General features: G+C 38.6%; 1 protein-coding gene and 1 pseudogene across 2 annotated transcripts; one reads left to right on the top strand and one right to left on the bottom strand.

Moving 5' to 3' along the window:
• The first annotated feature begins 2,229 nt into the window (after positions 1-2,229).
• On the top strand, positions 2,230-9,136 carry LOC144656685 (uncharacterized). Of its 2 annotated transcripts, none has more exons than XM_078516928.1 (4): positions 2,230-2,370; positions 2,956-3,033; positions 3,381-4,060; positions 5,585-9,136. In XM_078516928.1, the coding sequence occupies exons 3-4, from the start codon at positions 3,389-3,391 to the stop codon at positions 6,551-6,553; spliced, it is 1,641 nt and encodes a 546-aa protein (XP_078373054.1). In that variant the 5' UTR covers positions 2,230-2,370; positions 2,956-3,033; positions 3,381-3,388; the 3' UTR covers positions 6,554-9,136. The 2 variants fall into 2 exon arrangements, with proteins under 2 accessions (XP_078373054.1, XP_078373055.1); XM_078516929.1 differs by lacking the exon at positions 2,230-2,370 and adding an exon at positions 2,418-2,709.
• Positions 9,137-9,284: 148 nt separating this feature from the next.
• On the bottom strand, positions 9,285-21,896 carry LOC144657960 (patched domain-containing protein 3-like; annotated as a pseudogene).
• Positions 21,897-22,117: the final 221 nt, after the last annotated feature.

The raw sequence follows: 22,117 nt of genomic DNA, 5'->3' as shown, positions 1-22,117 counted from the left end.
TTTACCTTGAGTTTATTACTTTATTAGTTTACCTACGGATGAAGAATAATAATGGAAATCGGTAGGTTTTAAGTTGGCGGCATTCGTCGCTTCGACATGCAGTGTTTTGCCAAATTTTTATGTATTTGTTTTGTCAACAAAGCCGCTCGACGCTTATGTCCTGCAGCCTCGATGAGCCAGTGATTTCTGAACTCAGTGCCCACAGTCAAGTAGGATATTTTTGTATTGAATTCCGTTTCTTGGTGCCTCTGTAACCGTCTAAATTGATTCATTTAAGTACTCACGAGTGTGTTGTATTTGTCCGCTGCGTAACATATTATATTTTGATCGCTAGATAAAGCAAATCAGTTCAGATTAAATCGGTTCCGTAAAAGAATATAGCCTGCAGTCGATTAAAATCTCATTCATTTGTCTCAAGTTTTCAATAGTTTACTATTAAAACAATTTTATACCCTGTAATCCTTTATTGAAGCGATTTTTCTTTCACAATTTCATGGCCTCGACAGAAACTTTTCCGCATGAATTAAAATCAAAGTGTAGTGACGTCACCGGACGGCATTAGGCCCAAATGTGTTCAGACGTCCCTTCTGGCGAGCAGGCGAGCACAGAGGGATGTCTGAAATTCAGGCTAGGAGTTTCGAGTATTTAAATTTTCTCGCCAAACTTCAGGCTGAGCTTTCTGACGTCATGCATACATTACCAGCTCCAAGATGGCGGCGTTCAGTTGTCGAGTTTTGGGAAAGATTTCGTAGAGTTATAGCGCACGTTGGAGGCTGAAATTTTGGTGAATAACATATCTTTGTGTAAACTTTTTATTGGCGAAAAGAAAATAAATGGCCATTCTGGAGTGAACTTCTACTTTAATAATTTAAAAAAGTCTGCATGTAAAAGTAAGTCCCTAGGCCTGTTTCGCAATAAATATTCCGGTTCTCACTCCTTGGTCACAAAGCTTTTGTCGAAACCAGTCGTCAAAATAGCCATCTTTCCTTGGAGTGACATATTCATCACCCAAAGCGGCAAATTATTCCTTTCGGGAATTCACCGTTGTTGTTGTTGTTGTTGTTGTTGTTTTTAATTTATTAAGAGTTTGTAAAAGCCGGGTGACAACGGTGAAACGAGAGACGATTGGTTAGTTCTTTTAGTGGTTTTATTTGTTTTGTTTTTTTATCTAATACAACAGAACAATAAGCTACTGGTTGCGCTATTCTCAAAAGAATTTAAGTTCGTTGTAATTGTTTATCCTATTCTTATCCTTTACGTTCGCTTTTAGAAAATGAGTCACCAAATGCAAACTTTTGAATCGTTGCGTCGAATCGTCGACGCAGCGATTTGTCTGCCAGTTTCTAGGCGAAGGATGTGCTTAGAAAGGGATATTTCGGACAACACGTCATGGAAAAGTCATAAAATTGGCGTCTGTGGTTTACGATGGGAGGTATTGTTGGTATTGTTGGTATTTGAGGCACTCACTCTCAAATGAATTTCAATTTCAACCTCAGTTGTATTCTAGAAAATTTTGCTTCTCTTTCAATCCCCTGTTTCTCTTTTCTCCTTTTTTTCGGTTAATCTGCGCGCGTTCTCATTGGACAAAACACGTCACGTGGTACAAGATCGGACGACGGATATCAGACATGGTATATTGCAGTTCCTGAGATTTAATTGGTGTACAGGCCATGGTATCTGAGATCGTTTTCCGATGAACCACATAGCCTGCGCTCGAACGCAGACGTATTTCCGGCTGTCGTTTCTCTCTGCCGATAAGTAAGAGAAACCATAGCCGGAAATATGTCTGCGTTCGCGCGTAGGCTATGGACCACATGGACCACGTCAAATTCACAATTGTTTCAAGTTTGTCTCGAGCACTTATATGTAATTATAAAGCTTACGTTTTTGTTAGGTGTACTTTACCTCGGCTTTTTGACAGGTTTTAATCGATCGGCTCATTCGCATTGCCATGGATTTGACGGTTAGTGCACAATGCCACTCCAGCTGTAGCCTCCCACGAAGTCGTTTTTTTCTCCCCTCCCTTGTTTCACTCCTCCACACAAACGAGCAGTAAAACACGATCTCCCCTAAAAATGACTGCGTGGAAGGCTACTTCGTACGTCAGCTGTTGTTATCATGATATGAAAGTATCGTGAGGTCGCGCGCGGCTGGCACGAGGCGGCTCGCGCGGCACGTTTTTATTTTCTGCTGTACAGGGATATCGCGGACTCAGCTACGCCATTTTCTAAAAAACGGGATTCAGTCGGCGTTTCAGTCATTGACAAGCGGGATTCGGGCAGCAATACAAGTTACGAAAGTTTCATTATCCTAACCGTTCTTTTTTCTGTTAACTCTTAATTCGCCGCCATTTGGTTTTCACGTTCAAAGGTAAGGTTTTGGCATAATTATTATTACGCAATGAAGTCTAAAGTACGCTCGTTTGTTTCGCAGTATGTTACGTAGCACGTAATGCCGTTATTTCATTCATGTGCGAATGTTTTCACGATGAATTACCTTAGTGAGAAAGTATTCTGCTTCTATAACGTCGAGTTTCTTTTCACACCACCTCTGAAGAAAGACGAAATGACGTCGACTTTTACGACAACTACAGATAAGATATATAAAAGACTTCGTAGTAAATTTAATAAAACGATCAATTAAGATTTCTGCGTATGCGATAACACTTTAAAAATGCCGACAAAAACGATGTTATATTATCAACAACAGGTAAATTATCAATTTATACTTCAATCTTTTCCTTACTGTATAGGAAAGTATGTAAGTTTTAACGATTAACGAATGGATTCCTTCCTGAAATGTAACTTCAGTCTAATAAAGCAAGTAGCAATTGTATTATATTTTGGCGGGCCGAGTTGTCAAATCGCAGAAACCAAAATTCATGTACATGTAGGGTCTTTCCCAATCAATAAAGATAGCCTAAAAATATGAAACGTTTAATTTTCTTTCACACAGGTAAAAAAAAGCATTTTTGAAGCAGCACCATATCAATAAATTTACAACATACTGAGTCTTGAGGCTCAAGTAAGGCAGGTAGTGTACTTTTTTCTTGCTTTATATAATTATTTTAGTTAACTGATCAATATCATTCGAAATGTGTGGGTTTTATTTTTCAAGCCTGGTCCATGCTAGTGGCATAACATGGACATAAAATGTATTAGAGACGTACATTAATGACATGCAGATTTGTTATTTATGTTTCCTTGTATAATAAACCCACTCAAGGGTCTGGTATATCGAAGGATAATACCCAAGGCTGACAGATTGTCCAACATAAACAGTTGGCCAAAAAAGTAAAGCTTCGAGGGCAACGTACAATGTAGTACTCAGTAATAGTTTAAAATGAAGTCAAATGTGTTCACTAGAATATTTGCTTTTAGCCACCAGCATGATTGATCCACGGAACATGCCATGTGCTCGTGTGTGTCTGCCACGGCTGTCAGCAGGTGAACTTCCTCCCAATGCACAGGAACAGTATCACAGCTACGTTGTCAAAAGGAAGAGTAGTAGAACCTCATTAAATGCAGGGAAAGATACAACTGAGATTGGTGTGTCTTCCCCAAGTCCGATGAACTTCTCTTTTACGTCAGGAGTAAGTGATCAAGCTTTTACATGTAGCAACTCATTAAAAGTGGCCAGAGACACAAGTTGGGCTGAGATGTCTGAACAATGTGTTCCAGGCAACAACACAAATGGGACTTGTACTTCAACCCAGATTTCTCCTCCCAGCTACTCTTGGCCGCCTATAATGAAGGATTGTTTAGACACTAAACCTGACGACACAACTGTGAACACGTGGTCAACCAAGCGAAGGAACTCTGTGGTTTCAACATCTTCTAGGTGTTCGTCAGGTAGCTCCAAGGGAAGAGAACTTGTTGCTTCTGTTTGCCTTACACCTGTAACATTGAAAACACCAGGGTATACTCCGAGGCCGTATGAGCATTGTATGTCTGAAACTGAACTTGAGTGCAGTGAAGCACTGTCAGATGTAACAGATGATTCCACACTGTCAGGAGCTGAGAGTGCAAAGAATTTTTCACATTTTGTGAGAAAAAAGTTGGTAAGTACATAACTTCTAGTGTAGTTCATTTTGTAGCTTTCAAGCTGGTTGGTTAGTCTGTTTTGTGTTGCAGAGTTGCTCTTGCTCTGTATGTACAACATGTGTAGCTGAGACTTTGTCCGTTAGCAGTTTCATCCCTTACTCTGCTTCTAAGCGCCATGCTGGTTGCAGCTTTATAGCCTAGCTGTTACCAATGATAGCAACCAAAGTACAGCCTTCTTTATAGGGTTCAACAGCTCACACTTGCTTACATGTAACTTCAGTTTCTGTCGCATTAAGTACAACTACATGAAGCTAGGAGTATTGCTACCCAGTCACTGGGATGCTTATGAAATATAAGATACTGTATTATCTGCAATAATCACTGTCCTGAGGTGTAGGAAAAAACAGAAACTTGATTTTGTCTGAGTAAGCAAATTTTGATTTTCGGCAAGTACAAATAGAGCTCGGCAAGTGAAATAAGAATTAGTGGTCTTGTGTGTCTCATTGATGGCAAGAATAATATATATTAAGTAGTACTTCAGGTGAAAACTGAAATATTTTCTGACTCACTGGGCAAGTGGATTTCAAAACTTTTTACCTGCCCTGTGTCCATAGCTGAGAATTCACCAGTACCCAACTATACTGCTTGGCAGAGAGAGTAATAAAAGAGTTTGTGAGTTATAAACATGTCTTGCTGAAGAACACACATTTCCAATGACCCCAGCAAATTCTCTTCCCAGATCTCTTGCTCCAGAATTGAGCTTACTACATGCATAAACCATTACATGTACAGCTCTTTCTACCTTTCATACCTACCTGACCATGCTTTCCAAAAAATAAATCTTTATTAATTAACAACAATAGACTAATAATTCTTGAGTACCTTAGTGGGGAAATGGCATGACACAAAAAAGTTGGTCTTGCTGCACTTTCTCAATCGTATCAAAATTGCCAGAAAAGCAAGACAAAGATGGATGACAAACTTTGACACCATTGTCAGAGGTAGACAAGTCATTTGATATCACCTTTGAAAGGGATTTGATGTGTGTCAAAGTTAGTAACAGATGTGACTCTTACCTTTGATACAAGTCATTTAGTCACAGTACCTTTGTCACACCTTTGATAAATGACAAATATACTAAAATGACGAATTGTGTAGTGCCATACTGCTGCAATTCTATTGAACTACATAGCCCTTTCGACCGTAACGGTCGTCTTCCAGAGGCTTACTATCTATGATCAAAATCACAGACAGCCTTTTCCCGCAATCAAAGGTATGCCAAAGGTTTGGCAAAGATGGCCTTTACAACCCTTATCCCCCAAGTCACAAATCAAATCAAATCAAATCCCTCAGCCCTCCAAGTTTATTTTTCACCCTTATCCCCCAAGTCAATGGTATATTCCAAAGCTAACTTTCTGTAATGTCTGAGTGTAAGACCTTGATGCCTGTGCCACATTTAGAATTTTGTCGCATGCTTGGCCACTTCCACATGTAAACCACCCACAGGGTTGCCTTTTAATTCTCCTTCTTTGTCATATCAGCAATCACAAGACTTTTCATATGAAAAATTGTCTGTGACATCAAGCTTATCAACAGCCGTGGCCTCAGAACAAGACATGGACCAAAGCACATACTCCTCGAGTTTTGCTTCATTTAGTGACCATATCATGTATGGATGTGAAGATATGTGGCCTGATCTTCAAAGCTATTCACCACCAGAAAGTCCAGTCCCTCAGAAAACTGAAATCATTGTTTCAGAAGACTTTTCTAAAGAAACCAGTGGAATAGAAGATCCAAATGCAAGAATTCAGCCTGCAAACAGTGAAGTACGTAGTGGCTTTTTATATCCCACAAGTTCTGACATGAGTTGTTTCTCAGTTGAACAAAATGGATGTCTCTATCCAGAGATAAAACTTGTGCCACTAGAAGTAAACAATTTTAGCAGCCATAATGAGAAAAGAACATTTCCCCCCAGTGAAAGTGCCTGTAAGAGAAGATCCTTATCAGGAAATCTTCTTGTAAAAATTGAAGATGTTGGAGAGAAGTTGAAACCATGTGCCAGTGGAGGACTTACTGTTGTGGCTAATTCTGCAAAAGAACGATACACAAGTTCTGGACGGAGAATTGCAAACAGCTATTCTGAAAAGTCACTTGCCAAGTTGTCCATGACACGTGCACTTGCACAGGTGAAAAAGCGTAAGGTAAGAAGCAAAGTTGGAAAGGGTCCTTCACTTGGTGGTGATACTGGATTAGTTAGTGACTTAGAACAACTGTCAGGAAAGCAAGGCAAGAAAAGGAAACGCCTAAACAAAAATCCTGCTGGCAGGAAGAAGAATATCCTCTCGCGATATGAGAACTTGAAGTTTTCTGAACTCAATACTGTACCCAGGATGTCTGTGAGGTACAAAGTGGCTTTTACAAAGTGGCCATATGTATTTTCTGGTGCGCTTGATCTCATCAACCAAAGACTCACAAGTCAAAATGCCTTCTGGGATTCATTAAGATCGTAAAGAAATTATATCTGCTCAGAGAAAAAAATTGAATATAACTGAGATTTATAAGCCATTATCTTCATTTCATTGTAATTTGTCAATCTTGTCTCAAAAATTACAATCTCTCAAGAATTTCATAATTTTTGCACCAGAATGCTGCTGAGCTTGGTATCATGCTATTGGCAGCATAACTCCGTTTCTTTATTTAAGATGGTAAACTGAGACAAGTTTGTAATACAGAATTTTTGTACACATGGCTTTCAATAAAACAAGGCTATAGCATGGGGTTGTATGCCACTCTCGATGTTTAAGGGACTGTGTCACGGATTTTACCAGATTTTTTAACCAACATTTTCGGTCTAAACTGTTCTAAAATTAGTGGTAGGCAACTTAACCCTAAATAAACATTATCTTTGAACATCAAAAGGAATTTATAACCTTAATTTGCGGATAGAAATCAAGCTACGGCTATAAATATCTTTATTTCGGAGACGTGCGGAAACAATTTGAAAACGTTTGCCTAACTTTTTCAAATTGCAATCTGTTTCCATCCGAGCCATCCGTAGCCAAAGATGCTAGCTAACAGTTTCAGTGCTCTAATATAGCAATTTCTAATAAAAACGGACTACTATTTTTAGGTTTCCTGCGACACAAATATAAATTTTGGCTGGTTAAAAAATCTGGTAAAATCCGTGACACAGTCCCTTAAACATCGAGAGTGGCATACTACCCCATGCTATAGCCTTGTTTTAAAATCTTCGCCTCTTGGGAGAGAACATGGTAAAATCCATTGGTCACAGTGCTAAAAATATGTGACATAACCTGACTGAGTATGTTTCAGGAAACTGCAGCCTACACATAATATGTTTGGCTGTGGTTGACAATTAATTTTGTTAACAGACAACTTCATTGTGGGCATGCCTGCTGACTCCCGATGGCAGTATCTTTTAGGTAGCGATTGTGTTTGTCTTGGAGAAGGTCAAATTTGTTTTTTACAGCACGAGTTTATATTGCACTTTCAGCTTTCAAATAAGTGAGTATATTGCCTAGGGTATGATTCTCCATAACAAATGGCTCACATAAAAATTTAATTGATTCAAATAACTTCAAGCACAAAATGGATTTTACCATGTCCTTTTATTCTCTCCTGGAGAAAATATCAAATTATCATTAAGAGCTCAAAGAGTCATAGTGCTCACAATAATATTACATGTAGGTGGATGAAAACTGATGGTCATTTGAATGAATTGGATCTTTAACTGTTGAAAGTCATGGCATGCAACTTAATGCAGAAAATTTATTTATGATAATGATAATATATAAATAATTTCAAGAATCATGTAAATTATTTCAGAATTTTATACTTTATTTTACGAATGAAAGATCAACAATAATATTATTTCCATAGTACTGTAGAAGGGATCTTTTAAACCGCTCACCCACCCAAAGCCCCTGCCCCCCTGCAATAAAAGAACCTTGTTCAATATGATAATGTAAAGAATCATTAACACGACAAATTAAAATTTGTTTACCTACATGTTTGTTAGATACATGTAATTCCTTGGCAATTATGTTGGTTGTCATAGCAACTAATAGTTTATAGTTCATTGCACAATTAGATTGCTTGTTGTGCAGTATCATTTTCCTCAGAGTTATACCAATAGCTATAAGACTAAAAAAACCTATTAGACTAATGCTACTTCACAAGTGTCTCAAGAGGTTAAAATTGCTTTAGCTTTATCAAAGTTTTGTCACTTGAATTTTGTAAATGGCATTTCTGGAAGTTTTTTTTTTAAAAATTCAAATTGGCATATTTTTTAATGTCAATTTTCTTTCTTTCCTTTTTCTGTTCATTCTTATTTTTTATTTATTGCTTAGGGTGAGAAGCTTGTGATTGTATTTCACTGCAATTGCATTAATTCTGAAGGGGAGTGAGACCCAAATATTGAAATACTTCATCATGATATTTAGAAATATACCGGTAAATCTGATATTGGTTTCCGTGACAACCATTAACAATCTGATAAGCCATATTGTACCAAGTTTCTTGATATACGGTAAAATTCCGGTTATAAGCCCTGGGCTTATACAACTTCGCAAGGGGTTTTGAGTGGGCTTATACATGTAAGCGAAGGGGCTTATATCCGGGAGGGCTTACTACGCGGAATACAAAAAATGTTTCGGAACGAGCTACGGGAGTGTGGATTGAAATACGTTTTAAAGTTAAAAACGCATAATAAAGCAACATTTAGCCCTGTTCAGTACTGTCAACCGGCAGAGGAGGTCTTATAACCGGAATTTTATGGTATCACAAGTCAGGGTTATGGTGGGTAGGGGGGATACTATACCCTTAAGGTATGCTTTGGAAACAAGCAACTTGTTAGTATCACCAATATATTGTATATATATTTTATCATTTGCTATGGTTTCTTCTTGGGCTACACACTTGGTGTTTAAAATATCTTTAAAGCTTTTTATTGGTATTTCTGCAAGTCTGTTGGGAAATTTATTTAATATATTATTAAGTTATTATTTGCCAAACATTGAGAATTTTGCAATATATAATCCCAGAATTAAAATTATTTTTTTTGTAAAGTTCAATTGTATATAAGTACTCTCGTTGAATGTGGAACAAATTAAATTGATAGAGTTGTTTTAAATATAAAGATCTTTTTATATCTTTATTTGGAACAACTATCAAAATAAACTTTTACCTATGGCAAACTTTTATCTCTTCACCCTTAACTTGTCAAGTGATTGACATATTACTTCTCAATACAACGTCACATGCTGGCGTTGATACAGATATATGTAGGTGATGAGATTGGAGAGCATCAGCGATGATGCACTGGCTCCAAATTCTCAGAACCTAGACAAAAAGAAATCGGTAGCAGTTAATATGGAGAATTGATATGTTGATGTCAGTCTTGGTCTGAAAGGGTTTAAGTAGGAGCAAGTCTACAGATTCTCATTATTTATCAACTTAAATGAGAAATTTCAATTAAATATTGTTAAACTGTTGTGTTAGGAACAAATCACAGGCAGCCCAAGCTGATGATAAGAGCCACAGTGCACTAAGTTGACTCGAATTATAAGGCTTTGTAAGGGAACGAAACAATTTTGTTTAAGGAGGCATAAATTTGAATGTTTTAGATTAAAATTGACTTACACTGTTTCTTTGCAACATGTGTTGTTCGCCAGCTCCTCAGGTGGATTAATTTCAGTGAGTTACAGCTTTGCAAAGATTTTGAACACATATACTTTAACAGGCTCCTGACTTTAATAAATATTCCCAAGACCATTGTCAAGCTCAGAGTGAGGTTCAGTGGATAATTGTTTCCAGCCTTGGTAATATTTACTTTACTGTGGCTCTTATCGTTTGCTTGGGCTACCTGTGAACAAATTAACAGTAGTATATTCTTGGTATTGTAAATAGCTGAGGATTTGAGCAATATAAGGTAGCTTTTCACTTTCAAAAGTGGCAAAAAACAAAACAAAAATAAAACCCATGACAATGATCTGTTTCTGTAATGTTTATTCTCCGTGAGGACACCTGTCAGCTCTGTGATGTGTTCCTGGTTGTAGCCTATCCCATAATCAACATTGCCATTATCCACGATGCTTACCTCGATAGAGAGTTCAAAATGTTTCTCTTGAGCGGCCAAAAATCATTTCTAGTAAGAATCATCTTTTGCTAGGATTCTTGTACTGAACGATTCATCCACTTTGAAGACGCCGTATATCCCAGCTGCAAGTAACAACAATGAAAACGTAACAACAACTGCTTTTGTTACAGGATGCGTTAAGAACTTAGCCCAGCTCTTCATAATTCGATTTGATGTCTGAGGTACAGGTTCATCCCAGGGATACGCGTTGTCTCGTGGTGGAGGCGATCGACAGAATGGTAAACAGTCTCGGCGCTCAGATTTAACTTTTCTCACACCGTATGTTATTATGGCCACGAAGTACGTGACAATCATGAGGTAGGAGAAAGTCACTGTCAGGGCGGCATAGATGCAGAAATATCTGAAAAGAAAAGAGACACTGCCGGCTTAATTTTTGTACGTATAAGGTTAAAATCTAATACAACCCAAGTGGCTTAACAGCCGTGTACTTATATGAGTATCGCTGCTCCCCTGGATGGGATTCTAGTCCATCGCATGTTACCCCCTAGAAGGTTTTTGTCAGGTTGCTCTAACAATGTGCTGGAACCCACTTATACTCTTGGGGTGAAGAGAGACAGTGAGAGTTGTGTCGTGTCCAAGAGCACATCACAGTGTCATCGGCCAGCGCTCGAACCTGGAACGCTCGATCCGGAGTCCAACGCGAATCTCCCACTAAGTTTTTAGTTTTCTTATGAAGGAGCCAAATTAACCAAAGATCACTGAATTCAGTATTCTACTAAAAGAGTTTCGTCACGGATGTCACATCTTAAAAAGTTAGCCTGAATGCATGTTTTAAGAGTCTGGTTTCTTGCAAGTGTCTTCATCAGTTAAACCCTTTTATAATTTCGGCTTGTTGTTATCCGTGCTACTTCTTTTGTCCTATAGACATTGACCTCGATGCCAAAAGTTCAATTGTAACGTTTGTATGTTTGTATGGGATCTAGTTACGGTATATATCCTTCGAAGGTACATGCAAACGCAACCCCCTCCCTCCCCCAAGGGTTAATTGTATCATTCTTACTTTATCGCTGGAAATGAGGTAGAGGTGCTAACTGCAAACGCCACCAAATCTGTCATCGTTGTCATAGTAACAGTTTCTCCAAAACGCTTCATTACCGCTTTAATTGTGTCAGTCTTTGACAGCTCACGTGGCTGTCGATCAAGCTGATCCACCATGATGAACATGTCTTTGATGCCGATTCCAAGAACCAAGAACGGCAGAACGCCCACTATACTGACAAAGGGCACGCGACACCACATGGCGATACCAAATCCAGCCACAATCGCCAGTGCAACGGCGAACACTCCCGCATTGGCCAGCAAGGTGTGGCCAGTCAGCGGATTCAAGAACTTGCCGAGCATGACGCAAGCAGAGGTGATCATAAGAGTGAAAGTGATTGACACCAGTGTGACGTCAGAGCCAGAGTTCTCAGCAATGGCATAGTCCAAGCTCCCCTCAATTGAGTAATGGACTTCAAAACAGAAAAAGTGAACCCACTAAGGAACTTGCTTTGTCAATGAAGGTCTTCTCCCACTTAAAAACTTTTTCGTTCTCGTCTTCTTCGCTAGGGTCACGAATGAGATACACCAGTTGCAATGCTTTAGCGTCAGTTATGCTTCCATGTCTTCGATTGGCATTGCCAAACATGCGATTGAAGTTGTACCAGAAGGGACGTCCATTTCGCATGAGCATTGTTGTGTCATTGTACGCTTTAATTAGGTCTTCCTGAACATGTTTTAAATCTTTTCCGTTCAGCTTACTTGCGTTGAACTGGAGAACTTCCAGCGGGTTGATCATCCTGCAGTCATCTAGTGATTGTTTCCTGACAGGGTGACACAGAAGTCAGAATACAATTCCAACTCCACAACCGCGTTGTGAGCTTTGAACGCCTGTTTTAGACAATCAGGTGAAAGAACATTGGGATGGTCGGAAGTTGCTACAAAATGGATGATTTCCTCCCGAAACGTAACTCGAAAATATTTCTCGGCAGTGTTTCTCTTGCTGCTTTGAGGGATGAACAATTTTTCAGTCCTGATTTTAGCCAGCGAGCAGGCTTTCTATTCGGGGGTAACGTAACCTGAGATCATGCCCTCCCTCCCTACTTACCACTCCGGGGAAGCTTTGCAAGGGAAAAAACGCCTGATCGCAGGTTAGGGGTAACGTGAATATTGAACTCCTCGACCGCCGAAGGCGCGATCCCGAGAGTGCCGAATCTTCTTGGAAGTAATTGAAACGGTATTTCCTGCTTATATTTAACAAATAAAGAAGCCTAAGCCATGTTTTATACTGTCATAAAACACGACGGGCAATTGAGAACACGAGTGTTCTCAAATGCCCGGAGTGCTTTATGAGTGAAAAGTTTAATTAAAAATATGTACAACAAGAGCGACTAAACGAAGACGAAAAGCAGAAAATAGTTTACGGGAAGACCAGAAAACTCACTCTCAGTGACACAATTTTATTCAGTGTTCGACGTAAAATAGGCTCAGCATTTCAAGAAAGTTTGTTACCTTTCAATCTTGATCTCGTCTTTTTGAACTTCAATAAACTTCACCGACTCTGAGTGCAATTTCGTCTCAGCATAATATTGTAGTCTCGATGACAGCCGTCCCGTTGCTTTTATTGACTTGCACAAGGCGTATAATTTCCAAAAAAGCTATTAATAATAATAATAATAATAATAATAATAATAATAATACTAATAATAATAATAATAACTTTATTGTCGTGTCAAACTGTAGTAGCTGAGGAAAAAAGTCCCCTCTACTAATTGTGGACACCTAAGCTGCCTAACTAAAAACATAATTAATATATATAAATTGCAAAATATTTATAGACATTTAAAAAAACCTTATTACAACTATTAACTAAGCTAAAAAACTGTACAAATATATTATAATTCTGTTTCTTTAACTATATTAAAATATAAAAATTAAAATTATGTTAAAATAAAAATTATGTTATGTAATGTTGGCAGACAGCTATTGCTTCGGATCTGCCCGTAAACCTTAATTGTTGCCACAATTTTCCAGAATGAATAGACGATTTAAGAGGAGATTGTCGAGGAAAATCTTTGAAAGAAAACTCACTCGCTCGCTTTCCTTGCATGTTTCATTCAACTGAAGAAGTGAACACCGCGACACAATTTTTCCCGCCTCCTCTTAGTATCACTTCGTTTACATCAAAATGAAATGTGATACTTAAAAAGGAATTTAATAAAACATTAATTCCATTCGCCCTTATTGGATACGAGTGGTTATAGCCAACGACGCGCGAAGCACTCGAGGAAAGCTGACGAAAAACAATAAAACATGATTTTTCTATGTTTTCTACTCTGATAAAACAGAGGTTTTTAGCTAATCAGAGCGCGCGCAGACTCCTATCTGTATTATAAAGAGTAATAAATCGTTGTTTGAAGGTAAAATTTGCTTACATTTCTTCCTCTGTAGCAAATATTTGAAACTCTTCGCCGCCATTATCGTTCAAGTTAATTGCAACATAACAGTCGAACCTTGGCAACTTGTTGATTTTTTTATCGCATGCAAAAAAAAGTTGCCCATTTTTAGTGCAGAATGCACTATTGTGATGGTTTGTTGGGGCTGTCGTCCGCTAAACCCCTAAACCCCTAAGACCCTAAAGCGCTATGGTGTAAACTTTAATAGTCAATTAATTAATTAATATCAATTAATTAATTATTGCTTGCGAAGGGGGTGGGGGTGGGGAGCACCTGAACGTACCCCTAGGTAAAACCCGGAGCACATCTACGTTACTTTCATATGAAGATCTCAAAGGTATATATTTGTTTCAGAAAACCCTTTGCTCTCCTTGTGGTACTACTCGACGTTCTAGGGCAACGTACTTTACGCTAAACGCATGCGCAGTTTAGTCTACGTTTTTTGCTGGAACTCGTGAACATCGCTTGTATTGCGTGTTTGTGGTAGGACTCCTGCAGACTTCGTGGCGCCAATTGAAAACCGCAAATTAATTAAATTAGATTTTTAGACTTTCACAGCACTTTCGTAATTAGGAATGCAAAAACTTGCAGCGGGATTTTCGGCGTGAACACCTGATAACCAGGAAACAAATATCCTAGCTGTACTGCGTTTTAAAAACCCTTTCGAAAAAGATGTTTTTTGATTAGATTTGTTCTTTAGTTTTTGAGAATCGTCTTTCGTGCAGTTTAAACCGTAACTTAATTAAATTAAACAAATGTCATCGATGTCGCCGTAAAACAAACAAAAAACAAGAGTTTCATGTTACGGCATTTTCAAGGAAAACAAAACTATTTTGTTACAAACGAACAAAAGTGTCATGTTACGTTTGCAAAGATTAACGTAAGGAACAGCTGGGAAAGAATACAAGTAGCCTGTGAACAGTTTTTCCGAAAGTAAAATAAAGCAAATAAACACGAACATATATAAAACATCATACTTTCAATTGTTCCATATTGCATTCTGCACTTACCAAATCATCGAGATTTTTTTTATTTGCTATATAAAACAACCTATAAATACTCTACACTTGAGTTAAGTAGTAACTTCTCGAACGACATAACACGAGAGATATCAGTCTTTCGATACATAGTTAATTTATGAGTTCCAAAACCAACTTGGAAGTACGGTAAAGTGTTATGCTCGTTCATTGCCGGAACGTACAATTTGGAAAAATATTTGCAACAGAACAAGAGTTGAAAGATAGCTCTTTAAGGCAGTAATGTTGACTTTGATAAACGTTCATGGTATGTGCAAAGGAAAAGTGTCAACAAGTCCTTCGATTCGCCATATTGGATCGCCTTCGGAAGCGATCGAAACCGGGCATGTTCAATATTCCCAAAGAAAAAAATAATGGAACTTTAAAACATACGTTTCGTAGTTAGGACCCCAAACTAACGCTACATGCAAAATTTCAGCCAAGTCGACTTTTTAATAGAACGAACCCACGTAGTAGGGAATCAATCACGTTAATGTCCATGAAGTATTGTAAAACATGTAGGGAACGTGATAAGCACAACTGAAACGAAATGGTACTATTTCTGCACACCGGACTTGCGTATACGGGTGTGGTTTTTCGTAGCTAATAAACGCAGCATTTGTAATCTTAAGTTAGTTAGATCGTAGAACGGAACGTGTAACGTTGAAGCGTGAAGAATAAAGTTAAACGAAGGTATACAGTCCACGATTGTTGAACCAGCTGGTGCAGAGCTTTGTCCTATCGCAAGGGAGAAATTCTGAGACATTTACTTCACCAGTCAGCGAGCCATCTATCAAAATTGATTTCTTGTCACGCTGCATTTGCAAAAGCCACTCGTGTCCCATCATGGCCGAGTTGGAAACAGGTGCCCAACGGAATCAGGATTCAGGACAACCAGGAGGGTATGAACATTTGCTAATAACAGGAAAATTATATTGTTTTTTGGTACCATGACTTTATTTTTCGCTGCACTCTGATTGTAGAAGACAACTTGACTTTTGTCCCATCCTCGTCTCATTGTTGGAAATATACATCTTTATTATTAATCACCGAGCTCAAAATTGACCATCTTTATTATCGACTACGCACTTGATGAATTCGACATTGCTGATCTTAGTAGTATGCGGGACGCGTGTCACATATCAACCTAGTAAATGGCCCAGCTCATCACGAGTCTCTCGTAGCTCAGTTGGTTAGAGCGCCCAACCGGTATCTGGAAGGCCATGGGTTAGATTCCGGTCAGGAACTCAAAATTTTTCTTTGTCTCATGCTCGTGTCATTGTTGAAAAAATACATCTTTATCATTTATCACCGAGCTCAAAATTTACCAACTTTATTATTTACAACTTGACTTGTGTATCACTTCCATTCGGCACAATACCTAAATTAACCGCAAAGCTTATAAGAGGGTCTGAATGAGGGTACCTCAATAAACGCTTAATTTTTTGGCTCTGTAACATGAAACAGTAACATTTTAGGCATTTTAACACTAACAGTAAAAAATTGACTGTAACAGTGAATCAACTTCAAAAAGGAACAAAAACGGCTCCAAAAAGGCCAATGTCATTTTTGTTTAGTACATGAAGAAGTTTTCGACCATTTTCCGACGATTTCGGATCAGTTCGGAAGATTTCCAAAGACGACCTAATATTCCCGAAGACTGCCGAAGATAGACTACCGAAGATGTCCGAGGAGAAATCCAAACATTTTCTCTAAGTTCATGAGTGATTTTATCCGATTTTGGAAGAGCAGATAAAACTTACAATGCTAAAATTTTTCATGAAAAAACCTCCAAACACTTACGCCTGTTTTTCACTAGCGACGCAAGCACAAGCGCAAACACAAGCGCAAGGATAACAGCTCTTACATCTCCGTGAAAACGGCTTCGACTCAAGCAAAAGCACAAGCGCGTTGCATTTGGATGCTTGTGCTTGTGCTTGCGGCAAGCACAAGCACAGGGATTAAAATTTGTCCGTTTTGCGTGATCGCGCTTGTGTTTGCGTCGCTTGTGAAAACCAGGCTTTAACAGTATTTTCTCCGAAAACAGTAAATATTAAAAAATTGACCATTGTAACAACAAACACTAAAAATTATGGGCAAATTACACTAAACACTAAACCCCATTCAGACCCTCTTATAAAAGAAACATTTCCGTAGCCAGCGAGACCAAATAGTGACGGTGACCGATAGTGATCATGATTAATGGCCATAAACGAGGTTTCCGCCATTTTCAGTGGTAATTCAGCACGAAATCTTCAAGTGAATGATTCAATTTTTTAAAACGTGATCTTATCTTTCTTATCTGGTGGTGAAAGCATGTCAATCAAATTTATTAATAGTATGTTCACGTGAATATTGGAACTTTACGTCGCCGAGCGTTCATGCATGAAGCGTGTTGACTGTAATTAGGTATTTCTGTTAGTTAAAAGCATGAATTTGACTGAAATAATAGTGAAATTCAAAATATAACAATGCCAAAATGAAATGAATGTTTCTGGGGAAGTCGAAACAGATGAGAATAGCGTTCTTTTCTTGCCGGTGCAGCGAATGAGATAAAGAAATCTGGTTTTCTGTAAAAGAGTATTACAAGATACTATAGGAACACACGTAAAATACTCGTGAATGTCAAACATATGTCTCAGTTAATTCCTATTCGCCTTTTTCCATTTTCTTTTTTTCTATGACAACGTTATTGCAATTAGGTGTATTGTTTGAAAAAAATCTCTCCAATTTCGTAGTAGTTTTAAGCGTGATTACCAGGTGCTTAGTGGGTGATTACAATTCGTATAAAAAATTACTAAGTTAAGAATTTGCATGGTATTTGGGCAGAGTCAATCTATGCTTGAATACAGCTTGCACTAGTGTTATAATTGTAACGTTTAAAAACAAATGTTAATACAAGGAGTTCCTGAATTCAAGTTTTGAAAGGAGTACAAATAGGTGACAGATGGCTACTCGAAGAAAGTGCGTTGTATTACCAAATTTTATACTGATCGGCTTTCGATCTTTTTCGTTCTGGGAACTCAAAATAATAAGTTGACTACACATCAAAATTTGCCAGGTTTTCATCAATTTTTTCTTCAAACAAATGACAAATGAAAATAAAACAGCAATAAACTGGGAATGAAATCATTTCATTTTTCCCAAAAAAAAATTAACATCAGCGAGCATGAAATATACCTCGTAGTGAATCTTGTTAGAATAGTTACCACAAAACAATGGCGCTTGTATATTTATTATCTGTCTGAGCAACCAAGGAAGTTTTTAAGATTTCATTTTATCAACTAAAGAACAAATAAACAGTCAAGTCTTCAGTAGCAGTTTTTATTTTCAAATAGTTTACACCTCTTTGTGATTCTAGTCACTATACAACATTAGCGGATGTATGTTCTTGAACTGACGCCTTCCTGTCTTGTAAGTAATGACGCAGGTCCTAAGGACTCATCACTAAGAAAGTCTTAAGATTTGTCTTTATTACGGCAAACGAACAAAAAGCACTAAAGAACTTGTAACAGTTTATTTTTGAGGTGCAAATTTATTTATACTTTTGAACCCACCCCTTCCGTCTTGTAATTCATGACGCAGAACCTAACGGCAGACGCAGTACATGTACCACTTTGCTTATACTGTATTACGAGCATATGTATGAAATGTAGCATGGCGTTTATATACTGCTCTCTGATAAACTGAGTTCCATAATTATTTCACCACCCGACCTTGACATAATAATTGAGCAGGAGGTCAATGTGCCGCTTGCATCTAAGAAGATACACTTACGGAACTCGCCATTCAAGTTTGACATAATAATCTGGCACGAGGTTAATATCCTCTCCTCAGAAAATATGAGTTCCATGAGGATGTCACCACCTAATAACATGACTTTCATTAGCAACTCACCACCGAAGTGAGACATAATAATTTAGCACGAGGTTAATATATTGCCCTAGGATATTATGAGTTCCATAAAGAACTCACCGTCCAAGTAAGACATGATAATCCAGCACGAGGTCAAAATGCTGCACTCGGATAAAATGAGTTCCATAAGGAACTCACCATCCAAGTAAGACATAATAATCTAGGACGAGATTAATATGCTGCCCTCGGATAACACGACTTCCATAAGGAAATCACAACCCAAAAAAAAATCATTATATTTTAGCATTTAGTTTAGTTACTTTTAAAAGAATTGTTTATTTCAGTAGTAAATATAATCATGTACGGTACGGTAAATGTTCACGAGTTAATATTTTCGATGTCGATGACTTCAGTAGGGCAGTTATCCACAATAGGGGTGCTTATTAGAATAGGGGCGCTTATAAGATTGGGGGCGCTTATTCGGAAGGGGGCGCCATTGGAAGGAGGGCGCTAAATCGAATCATTACAGAATATGAGTATCGCTGCTCCCCTGGATGGGATGCTAGTCCATCGCATGTTACCCCCTAGAAGGTTTTTGTCAGGTTGCTCTAACAACGTGCTGGAACCCACTTATACTCTTGGGGTGGAGAGAGACACAGTGAGAGTTGTGTCGTGTCCAAGCAGCACATCACAGTGTCATCGGCCAGCGCTCAAACTTGGAACGCTCGATCCGGAGTCCAACGCGAATCTCCCCCTAAGTTTTTAGTTTTCTTATGAAGGAGCCAAATTAACCAAAGATCACTGAATTCAGTTTTCTGCTAAAAGAGGTTACGTCACGGATGTTACATCTTAAAAAGTTAGCCTGAATGCATGTTTTAAGAGTCTGGTTTCTTGCAAGTGTCTTCCTCAGTTTAACCCTTCTATAATTTCGGCTTGTTGTTATCCGTGCTACTTCATGTGTCCTATAGACATTGACCTCGATGCCAAAAGTTCAATTGTAACGTTTGTATGCCTTTAAGGGATTCAGTTACCGTATATGTCCTTCGAAGGTACATGCAAACGCAACCTCCTCCCTCCCCCAAGGGTTCATTCATCATTCTTACTTTATCGCTGGAAATGAGGTAGAGGTGCTAACTGCAAACGCCACCAAATCTGTCATCGTTGTCATAGTAACAGTTGCTCCAGAACGCTTCATTACCGCTTTAATTGTGTCAGTCTTTGACAGCTCACGTGGCTGTCGATCAAGCTCATCCACCATGATGAACATGTCTTTGATGCCGATTCCAAGAACCAAGAACGGCAGAACGCCCACTATACTGACAAAGGGCACGCGACACCACATGGCGAGACCAAACCCAGCCACAATCCCCAGTGCAACGGCGAACACTCCTGCATTGGCCAGCAAGGTGTGGCCAGTCAGCGGATTCAAGAACTTGCCGAGCATGACACAAGAAAAGGTGATCATAAGAGTGAAAGTGATTGACACCAGTGTGACGTCAGAGCCAGAGCTCTCGGCAATGGCGTCGTCCAGGCTCCTCTCACTTGAGTAGTGGACTTTGAAACAGGAAAGTGTACCCACTAAGGAACTTGCTTTGTCAATGAAGGTCTTTTAAGGGCCCACTGACGGATTTCTCGCGCGTTGCTAAGGTGCTAAAAGAGCGCGCGCTGTATTGCGTGTACGGGTTACTCACGCTATCTGTACGCGCCAGATGTGCAAAAAAATTTCCTTTCGAGCACTTCTTCAAACTCGCCAAATAAGATGAAACAATAGGAACTACCGAAAAACTTCCTGACTAATAGTTGACTTCACATCTGAGAATCAGTCAAATTAAATTGAACCAGGAAAAGCAGTTTTTTTACACATGCAAATAATCTCAAAAGCGTACGCGTACAACTAGCGCGCGCACTGTTCTCTTTTCAGATGAATTACGCATGCGTTAACAAAATGATTTCCGGTTTGCAGAAAAAATCTAAATACTTGGCGGTCTTTAATTTGATTCACTTTTTTTCGACGTTATATTTTTCCGACCTGGGTCGGGAACATAACTAAGTATTCATTTGCTTAAATCATTGTTAATAAAAATTTTATGGACAAATCAATATTTTAAATCTCTCTAAAAAAATTATTTTCCATAATGAAATGAAACCCATACTTACCAAGATACAAAAACAAATAAAGATCATGACACCATGAATGATTTTCTGATAACATGCAAAACATCAAAAATTTTAGACTTTTTCTTTATTTGTCACGTGATCATGGGCGTGGCCCGATGACGTCATATTTACGTTATGGACTGAGTAAAAGATTCAACCATAACTAAACAAGAAAAATTGCTAAAACTATATAACCGTGAATGTCCCTAGCAACGGGTCCAAATACATGTATATACGTCAGTGGGCCCTTAAAAACTTTTTCGTTCTCGTCTTCTTGGCTGGGGTCACGGATGAGATACACCAGTTGCAATGCTTTAGCGTCAGTTATGCTTCCATGTCTTCGATTGGCGTTGCCAAACATGCGATTAAAGTTGTACCAGAAGGGACGTCCATTTCACATGAGCATTGTTGTGTCGTTGTACGCCTTAGTTAGGTCTTCCTGAACTTGTTTTAAATCTTTTCCGTTCAGCTTACTTTCGTCGAACTGGAGAACTACCAGCGAACTGATCATCGTGCAGTCATCTGGTGATTTAGCTTTGTTTCCTGACAGGGTGACACAGAAGTCAGAATACAATTCCAACTCCACAACCGCGTTGTGAGCTTTGAACGCCTGTCTTAGACAATCAGGAGAAAGAACATTGGGATAGTCGGAAGTTGCTACAAGAAGGATGATTTCCTCCCGAAACTTAACTCGAAAATATTTCTCGGCAGTGTTTCTCTTGCTGCTTTGAGGGATGAACAATTTTTTAGTCCCGATTTTAGCCTGCTCGCAGGCTCTCTATTCGGGGGTAACGTGAATATTGAACTCCTCGAGCGCCGAAGGCGCGATCCCGCGAGTGCCGAATCTTCTTGGAAGTGATTCAAACGGTATTTCCTGCTTATATAGAGTAATAAATCGTTGTTTGAAGATAAAATTTGCTTACATTTCTTCCTCTGTAGCAAATATTTGAAACTCTTCGCCGCCATTATCGTTCAAGTTAATTGCAACATAACAGTCGAACCTTGGCAACTTGTTGATATTTTTTATCGCATGCAAATAAAGTTGCCCGTTTTTTTATTTACTAAATAAAACAACCTATAAATACTCTACACTTGGGTTAAGTGGTAACTTCTCGAACGACATAACATGAGAGATATCAGTCTTTCGATACACAGTTAATTTACGAGTTCCAAAACCAACTTGGAAGTACGGTAAAGCGTTATGCTCGTTCATTGCCGGAACGTACAATTTGGAAAAATATTTTCAACAGAACAAGAGTTGAAAGATAGCTCTTTAAGGCAGTAATGCTGACTTTTAATAAACGTTCATGGTATGTGCGAAGGAAAAGTGTCAACAAGTCCTTCGATTCGCCATATTGGATCGCCTTCGGAACGGAAGAGATCGAAATCGGGCATGTTCAATAATCCCAAAGAAAAAAATAATGGAACTTTAAA

Source organism: Oculina patagonica, chromosome 6, assembly GCF_052425735.1.
Source record: "Oculina patagonica isolate OP01 chromosome 6, crgOcupat, whole genome shotgun sequence".
NCBI classification, from domain to species: domain Eukaryota; kingdom Metazoa; phylum Cnidaria; class Anthozoa; order Scleractinia; family Oculinidae; genus Oculina; species Oculina patagonica.
Note: the sequence above shows the minus strand (reverse complement) of the source record. Positions and strands in the feature narration are given on the sequence as shown.